Source organism: Benincasa hispida, chromosome 12 (genome assembly GCF_009727055.1).
Source record: "Benincasa hispida cultivar B227 chromosome 12, ASM972705v1, whole genome shotgun sequence".
Taxonomy (NCBI): domain Eukaryota; kingdom Viridiplantae; phylum Streptophyta; class Magnoliopsida; order Cucurbitales; family Cucurbitaceae; genus Benincasa; species Benincasa hispida.
Genome location: NC_052360.1, coordinates 60,580,335 through 60,590,304, shown reverse-complemented (window position 1 = coordinate 60,590,304; position 9,970 = coordinate 60,580,335). Strand labels below are relative to the sequence as shown.

General features: G+C 24.0%; 1 protein-coding gene and 1 pseudogene across 1 annotated transcript; one reads left to right on the top strand and one right to left on the bottom strand.

Annotated features, from left to right (window-relative positions):
* Positions 1–287: 287 nt before the first annotated feature.
* Positions 288–1,197, bottom strand: LOC120068570 (major allergen Pru ar 1-like). The gene is made up of 2 exons (XM_039020385.1): positions 1,017–1,197; positions 288–586 (listed from the first exon to the last, which is right to left on the bottom strand). Exons 1-2 carry the CDS (start codon positions 1,195–1,197, stop codon positions 288–290), a joined length of 480 nt encoding a protein of 159 aa, XP_038876313.1.
* Positions 1,198–7,696: 6,499 nt separating this feature from the next.
* On the top strand, positions 7,697–9,124 carry LOC120068491 (annotated as a pseudogene).
* Positions 9,125–9,970: the final 846 nt, after the last annotated feature.

The following is a 9,970-nucleotide window of genomic DNA, read 5'->3' as shown; positions in this document are numbered from 1 at the left end:
ACAGAAACAATATAATTGAACTACGAAAGTTGTAAAAGACCAAAAATATCATGATATAATTAAGCCAATTCATTTTATTAAAACCAATAATACAACATAACATTTTCTTTACCCTTTGAGAAATACAATCACTCAACTCACAAAAGCATACAAATTAACCCCACACACAATTCAATGTCCCTTATTAAGAAGGCTAAAACACTTGCCCTTGAAGCCAAAACACTCGTAAAAACTCAAACGCATATATTATATGTTTTTATTTAATATATATATATATTGGTTTATTATTAGTTGTATTCGCCGGGATTAGCCAAGAGGTAGCTCTCAGCGGCTTTGAAAAGAGCCAATCCCTTTTCTTCGCCGATCTTGAGTTTCTCCTCATCAAGTTGGTTGTCTTCTTTAGTGTGGTAAACGCTAGTACTCTTCAAAATAGATCCTCCATCAGGACCTGCCGTTACTTTTATTTCCTTTACAATTTGGTCAATAGTATCTGAAATAAGATCTCCTTCTAACACTGTGTATTTGTACGTCAACGATGCTTCGTCCACTACGTCTAGTTTGTGAGTTATAGTTTTCACTTGCCCTCCTACAAAAATTAATACATATATCTTTTTTTAATGGATATAAAGCAAGTTGTTGATAAATTTAATTTTTCATTATTTAAGAAGGTTGATTTAGTCTCAACATTTTTATGTTTATGTTTAGTTAGGATTTTTTAACTTAAAAAATAAGTATTCAGTGGCTGAATTTTAAATTTTGAAAACCAATACTTTCTATATTTTGTTGTCTATATTTTAGGAGTGTTTTCAAAATTAAAGTTAATTTTTAAAACTAAAAATAAAGTTTTCAAAAACTTATTTTTGTCTTTGAAAATTAGTTAAGACTCTAATATACATTTTAAACAGAATTTAAAACAATCATAAACATAACACAAATATTTTAAACAAATTTAAACTAAACTTGTAATTAATTAGGACATAAACAACTAAATTACTAAAGATAATTTATAAGATTACCATGATTGAAGGTGATCTTCTTGATAGTTCCAGGGCCACCATTTCCTTCGACAATTTCGGTTTGTGGCTGATTTGGAACAATCTTAGGGTAAAGATTATCAGCATCAATAATGAATGCCTTAAAGAATTTAGCCGGAGGAATCACGGAGACAACTTCGTTTTCGTATGTGAAAACACCCATTGTTATATCACAATCCGATAACTTTAGCGAAATAAAATTATTACTAATAAAAGGCTTTGTATATATGAGCTTGGTGATGGAAAGGGTGATGGATATATGCTCTATTTATAGTTGAGAAATGATGCCTTTCAAATTCTCCCAAAGATTATAATATTTGTTTATCTTTTAATAATTCAAAGTTTGATCAAGTATTTTTAAAATCAAGATGCCAATGGTCTAGATGGAGCTCCAATTATGTCCATTCTTTTCTTTTTTTTCTTTTTTTCGTCCGAGTCAACTTATATATGAGGTTTATTTGTAAATTTTGTTTTCAATTTTAGATATCTATATAGACTTATTTCATATAATTTGAAGACGTCATCTATCTTAATTTATATCATATTTTACATGTGTTAACATTATTATTACAATGTGATATATATTTACAAAATGACTAAATATTCATGTTTATATATGACAAAGTATGTGTAATATATATCTTAATATCGGGTATATATTATATAACTAACCTAAAATATGTACTTGTTCTAAATACATTTAATATAAATATTGTATATATTCAAAATAATCTAATATATTTTTGAAGCAAGCCTCATATATATACATAAACATGAAATACAGATGAAAAAAAGAAATAAAAGATGAAAAAATGGGATGATTGTGCAAAAGAAATTCGAAATGGAGATTTGAGGGGGAAAACTGATTAATAGAAAATGTCCTAAAATGAAAGAAAAAATTAAAAAGAAGATTATATAGTAAATGAAAAAAATGCATTATATGAATATGAAGCAATACATACAAAATCTCATAAACACAGGGAATGTAATTATGAAAAATATTGAATTAAATAAATACAAACAAAAAGAATTCATAAATACCGTGTTATAAAGTCAAAATTGAAATTAAGTACCTAAGGAAACAAATCTATGTTACGAATTTTCTGAAATTAAAATGAAAAGATTAATTTGATACAAAATTATTGCTAAAAAGTCTTCATGAAATAATTTAAATTTTAGGAGATTTATGTAATTTATGGCATATAAAGCATTTTCTTATGTAAAGATTGTGAAATTGGATGGAAAAAAAAATTAGAAAGAATATTGATAATTAGAACGACTATCGAAAATAAATGAAATTATGTTCTAATTCATAACAAACAATTGGGAATTACATTGATGAAGAGTTGAAAGGGAAAATTAATTGAAGGTTAAAGCATTAACTTTTTAAAATTCGAGTATATATATATATATTATCTTCAATGGCTATCTTTTTCTTTTTTTAAAAAAAATAATTTATCTTCAATGACTATTATAATGTTATAATCTTAGGTCAGTCGGGTAACTATTTGACTTTTTGTTTTTGTTTTTGAAAATTAAGTTTATTTCATCTACATTTATTATAATAATTTGCATATTTTTTAAGTAGTTGAATTCTTAACCAATTTTTTTAAATTTTTTTTTGAATGCTACTTTTTTTAGTTATAAAAAATTGATGAAAAGTAAATAACAAAAGAAGAAATTTGGAAGTAAAAATAGTATCTATAGATTTAATTTTCAAAAGTAAAAAATAAAATGACAGGATCTTATCACATTCATAATCAATAATCAAAAGAAGAGTAATGAATGAATATTAACTCTAAATATAACTAGTTTCACAGTCGTTTTATAGTATATTATTGTTCAACACATTAGTTTTTCATCGATAGTGGAATCATTATGGTTAATTAAATATTATTGTTAGAAATTGTCAAAACTCAAATATTTTTGTTGTTAAAAAGGGAAAAGAACAAACTCAAATATTTTACTTATACAGAACTAAAAAATAAATAATAATAAATAATAATAAAAAAAATCTGGAGGTGTGCTTCTAGAAATAAATAAAATATTTGGTAGTTTGAGCGGAACGTTTTATTTATTTATTTATTAGGATAGAGAAAAACGTTTTATTGCATTCAAAGTTTCAAACCAATAAACATTAAATAAATACATCAATAGATCAACGTGAAAGAGTCATGCTTTAATTTATTAATATATATAACGTAATATCTATTAAATTTGATTCTTGTGACTAAATTAGTGGAAAAACAAACCTAAACAAAACAATTTGGTTAAAAAACACTTTTGATTTCTAAACTTTTATAAAAGTAATAATTTAGTCTTTGAATTTTGATTCATAACGATTTAGTTATTGTACTTTCAAGTTTGTGTCAATTTAATCCTTAAATTTTGCTATATAACAATTTAGTTCTTGTACTTTCAAATCTGTAACAATTTAGTCCTAATGTAAAAGAAAATTCATTAAAATTTGATGTCAATTTTTATTATTTTATGATGTCGACTTTGTATTATATAAAATTATTGAGTCTCTAATTAGTTTATCGATTTATTTTTGTAAAAAATCTCATTAAATTTCACATCAATTTCAATAATAGAGACTAAATCGTTACAAATTAAAGTATAAAGACTACATTGTTACATAGTAAAGTATAAGGACTAAATTATTACAAAATAAAAAATTCGGAGACTAAATCATTACAAACTAAAGTTTAGAATTATTACTTTTATAAAAGTTTGAAGATTAAAAGTGACTTTTATTCTAAATTTATATATCACTTTATTCTAAATTGATATATATATATATAAAATGGTCTACAAGTAGTTTAGAACAAAATTTAAAACCTTTAACAAACAAAAACAAAAATTTTAAAGAATACGAATCCTCTTTATTTTAATTTTCAAAAATGTATTTTTCTTGATGGTTGTTATTATTACTTCTGTCGGAGAAATGACAATGTTCACCGATTGAAAATTGACAAAATAAATTTTAGAAAATATTTTTTAGGGTGAAAATCAAATTATTTAAAGCTCTTTGGCATGGTATAGTTTAAGACTTTTAGAATATGTATGAAAATGATTTTCACAAAATTGATTTGTTAAAAGTAATTTTCAAATGATCAAAAGTGATTAACAATATGATAGAGCATGTTTGAGATTGACTTTTAGAATTTGTATTTTAATTAAATTATTTAATTATAATTAGTTTTGTAAAAATGTTATCAATCATGTTAATATTTGGTTCCATACTTGTACAAGTGATTTAATTTAATTTAAAAAATATTTTAAATGATTAATGTTTGTTTTCAAAGATAATTTAGGCTTCGTTTGAGATTGTTGTAGCTTTTAAAATAATTGCTCGCAGTTGTGTTTTTAGAAAAGTCAATTGAGAAAATAAATAAAATAGTATTTGGTAAATCTCAGCTTTGCTTAAACTTGAAAAGGTAAGTTAGAGTGTTTGATAAAAAATAAAAAAAAAAATCTTATTTTAGATATAATAACTACAATAGTCTTATAATCAACCTTTTTTTAAATTTAAAGTTTTAACTAATTGTTTAGTATGATAAATTTTATTTTTTTTATAGATTAAATTTTAAATATTAAGGAAAAAAGTTTTAATTAAAAAAATCAATATAGTATATTTTTTAAAAAATTGATGCATTTAATTCATGAAAAATAGAAAATAGATTTGAATAAGTGAGAAATATATAAATATATAAAATAAATCTTCTTTTTAAAATATAAAATTGCAACTAAATAATAATTAAAAATTCTACTTCATACTTTTAAAAGTGATTTTAAAACGCAAAAAACGTTAAGATTTTTTTCAAATGATTTTTTGACCCAGCTAAGACAATATCAAAGGTAATGTTCTTGAGCCATCCCATTGCTAAAAGAAAAAGGCATTACATTTAGATTGAAAAGAATTGAAAAAAGTTAAAGGGTGGTAGACAAAATTATAGAGGAAAATAAAAGCTTTCAGATAAAAAATAGAGTTGGAGGAAAATTTCAAAAAAAAAAAAAAAATGTTAGAGAAAAGAAATTTAGGTAATGATGAAAAAGAAATTTAGAGAAATAAATTTAGTACATATAGCGATCACTCAAAGATAGAGAATAAAGTTATAAATATATATTCTTTTCGGAGAGAAACACATTTTTTTTTTTTTGAAAAATAGCTTTAAAAGAGAAAAAAAACTTTAAGAGTGAGGGACAATAAATTTCAAAAGCAACAAGTTAGAAAAATATTGGTAATTAGTTAAAAATTATAGGGTTTAAATCTTCATGAAATTTGAATCTGGTTCTATTTCGGTCTAAATTTTAAAAAAACGTTTGTTTTAGTCCCTAAATTTTTAAAAAGTGTTTATTTTAATTTCTACCATAAAATTATGTTAATTCTTCAAAAGAAATACGAGGGAGGTTGTATTTTTTTATGACTGTGCTCTAGATATATTGGGCAAGATGAAGATGAAGTAAATTGTCAATAACTAATACGCCAAAATACTGAATTACCAAAATTTTGAATTAAAAATATCATTTAAAATTTTTTACTTTGTAACCTTATTCAAAATTGAAACTCTAGATTTTTTAGCATAGCTGACTTATTTTATAGCCTAGTTATCAAAAAATACACATTATCTAACCATTTTGTTAAAGATTGAACAAAATCTTAATATAAGAGGGATCAAAATAAGCAATTTTTAAAAGTTTAAAGACTAAAATGAACATTTTTAAAAGTTTAGGGACTAAAATAAAATAATAATTAAAATTTAAGGACTAAAATGGATATTTTAAAAAATTTAGGGATAAAAGTAGAATATATTTAAAGTTCAAGGACCGAAATAAGATTTAAACCAAATCAAAAAGTTAGAAAGAAGGTAGACACAGATGTTAAAAAGAGTTAGAAAAAAATATATGAGAAATGTGGGGAAGGTGTACACTTTTTTAAAAATAATAAACTAGAGATAAACCTTATAAAAACTTGAGATAGAGAGAAAATTAGGTAGAAATTAGAGAGATGATTTTTTAAAAAAATTAAAAATACAAATAAAAATTTTAAAAATTTTTCTGCACAAATAAAGTAAAATAGGAGAAGAATGGTTTAATATGACATAATAGTCTTTTTTTTTAAAAAAAATCATTCACAATTACGTAACAAAATTATTTGGAAAATCATTTTCAAGTGATTGATCGGGATTGGAATCACTTGGGGTACTTTTTCATCATTGTCAAACATCATAATTTTAGAAGAAATGTGATTTTATGTATGTCAAAAGTAATTTTAGTCATTCAAAAATCACTCTCAAACATACCTATAAACTTTTTTGAGTGAATCAATTTAGACTTTTCACACGTGTATAAAATTTCTTTAAATACAACACTTTCTTAAATACATAGATTATCATAATATTAAATAGAAATATTAAAATAGAATGGATAGTAGCATATTTTTGGTAAATGAATGATTTTTCAATTTCTCATTTGCCTCTTATTTTCTCAACTAATTTTGGGAGAAATATGCAATAATTTTAATAGCTACTTGGGAAAATTTTGGTAGAAGAATAATCAGTTATATTATACCTCACTAATAGAAGAGTCTAAATTAGAAAGTTTAGGGTTCATAATTGATACAATAATTGATTTCAAATTTTATTTATTTATTATTATTTTAGCACAACAAATAGACCGGTCATGAAGATTTGAAACTTTGAGCTAAAAATGCATGTATCAATATCTATATTTATTTTAACCGTTAAAATTTTAGTCGATAAAATTTTAAAGTTTAGAATCTAAAATATTTTTTCCTTACAAAATAATATATAGACCATAGCTTTTTATATTTGCTTGTGTCATGCATTTTGGAAAAAAATATTGAATACTTTCATTAAGAAATTACAGTCATCATCATGAATTTTCCAAGAAGACAAGTTTTTTTAGATTAAAAAATTATGGTAGAATATTGATCAAATCATTGTAAAAAATAGAAGTATATATTTCCAATGAAAAAATAAATTTAGTCCCTGCATATTCATCTATTTAATCTCCATACTTTACATAGTTACATTTTTTTCAAATTTTTGACTAATTAAGTGTATTATTAAAACCTACAATATTATCATAAACTTATTAAGTAATTTGATTATAGATGACAAATTGACCGAGAGTGAAATAGTCAAACAAAATAGAACAATCATAATTAATAAAAGGTACTTTTACGAAATTACTTTAACAAATAAATAAATATATTACATGGATCATTTATTTTGTCGAAATAGTTTACCATCTCTAAACTCCAGTCTTACGTAACTAGAACATCATTGTATTGTTACTCTATTAAATTATATTAATCCTATGCTTTAGAGCAAACAATTAGTCAAATTAGATTTCATTTAAAAAATCAATTTGATTAAAAATAAATAATTAAGGGACAAAGAATTGGAGCTCCATCTACGTCATTGGCATCTTCACTTAAAAAATACTTGATCAAACTTTGAATTATTAAAAAAAAATATATATATTATAATCCTGGAGGGAATTTGAAAGGGTTCATTGCCCAATTATAAATAAAGCATACATCCATGACCCTTTTCATCACCAAGCTCATATATCCAAAGCCTTTTATTAGTAATAATTTTGTTTGGCTAAAGTTATCGGGTTGTGATATAGAAATGGGTGTTTTCACATACGAAAACGAAGTTACCTCCGTGATTCCTCCGGCTAAATTCTTTAAGGCATTCATTATTGATGCTGACAACCTTTACCCTAAGATTGTTCCAAATCAACCCCAAACTGAAATTGTCGAAGGAGATGGTGGCTCTGGAACTATCAAGAAGATCACCTTCAATCATGGTAATCTTATAAATTATCTTCACTAATTTAACTGTTTATGTCCAAAATAATTACAAGTTTAGTTTAAATTTGTTTAAAATGTTTAAGTTATGTTTATGCTTGTTTCATTACAATTTCTTACTCAGTTTTAATATTAGATGTTAGAGCTCTTAACCAATTTTCAAAGATAAATGTTTTCGAAACTTACTTTTTTTTTTTTTTTTTTAATTTTCAAATTTTTTACTTTGATATTGAAAACACTCCTCAAATACTAGAAGGTAGACAATAAACCACAAGAGTAACAGATGAAGGTGGTGATTTTAAACTTAATTTTAAAAAATAAAAAATAAAAGATGAGATAATTACTAAAATGGGCATACATATATAATTGGTTTTTTTTTTTTTTTTTTGGGTGAAAAATTGTGCTTTTCTTTAACCATTTATTTACAAATTGGTTTAATTTATTTAAGAATATTTTGAATTATTAGCCAAATTTAAAAAAAAAAAAAAAGAAAAGAAAGTAAATGATTGAAAGTTTTTTTATATTAAGAATGTTTTTTATAAAAAAAAAAAAAAAACTTTAAAAGTTGGGTCTGTTTTCTCGCAATTTAAGTTTAATTTTTAAATGCTTAGTCAAATATTAAAAAAGAAAAAATGAAAAAAGAACGGAAAAAACTAAATAATTATAATCATTTACTGATATAAATTTAATTTTATATTTATTGAATTTATTAAAGTTAAAAAAGAAATGTTGAATAAGCTAGGATCTTTTAGACAAAATTAAAAATTCAACCACTCATTATATACTTTTTTTTTTTTTCTCCCTCTTTTAAGTTCACAAACCTAACTAAATGTAAATATAAAAATTTATAGACTAAATCAAAATAATTCAACCTTCTTAAATGGAAAGCTAAATTTAATTTATTAACAACTTGTTTATATTCATAGAAAAATATGTATTAATTTTGCAGGAGGGCAAGTGAAAACTATAACGCACAGATTGGACATAGTGGACGAAGCATCATTGACGTACAAATACACGGTGTTTAAGAAGGAGATCTTATTTCAGATACTATTGACCAAATTGTTAAGGAAATAAAGGTAACGGCAGGTCCTGACGGTGGATCTATTTTGAAGAGCACTAGCGTTTACCACACTAAAGGAGACAACCAACTCGATGAGGAGAAGCTCAAGATCGGTGAGGAAAAGGGATTGGCCCTTTTCAAAGCCGCTGAGACCTCTTGGCTAACCCTAGCGAATACAACTAAAAATAAATAAAAAATTATATATTAAATAAATATATATATTTAAATATATGCATCTGAGTTTTTATGAGTTGTTTTGGCTTCAAGGGTTGTGGCCTTTTTGAAGTGTTTTAGCCTTCTTAATAAGGGACGTTGGATTGTGTTTAGGGTTAATTTGTATGCTTGTGAGTTGCGAGTGATTGTATTTTTCAAAGGTAAAAAAAAAAAAAAAAAAAAAAATATGGTTATGTTGTATTATTGGTTTTAATAAAATGAATTGGCCTCGTTATATTTTGAATTTTTTGGTCTTAGTTCGGTTAAATAATCTTTCAACTATATAACTATATTGTTTGTGCTTATTTAGTCTATAATTTTGAAATTTTGTGTCTAATATATAATGTCCACGGTATATTAAAAAATTTTAAAAAATCAATTCATCAATTAGATTAAATTTAAATTTGGTATCATGGAAACCTAAATTTTTAATTTTATGTCTAGTATATTGGTGAATTTTTAAAAATAGTGAATTAGTTAAAGACCTATATAGATACAAAATTGATGGACTAAACTTGAAATTTTGAGTGGAAAAGAGACTTCCCTACTAAATATCGGTGATGAGTGGAAATAAATCTTAACGACCACGAACAAAATTTAAAGGGTGGTAGACAAAATTATAGAGACAAGTAAAATCTTTAAGATAAAAAATAAAGAGTTGGAGGAAAATTTCAAAAAAGAAAAAAAAGTTAGAGAAAAGAAATTTTGGTAGTGATAATTAAAATGATAAGTAGAACAACCCTCAAACTATCTCCACAATGATATGATATTATCCACTTTGGACATAAACCCTCGTGACTTTGTTTTTGGTTTCAT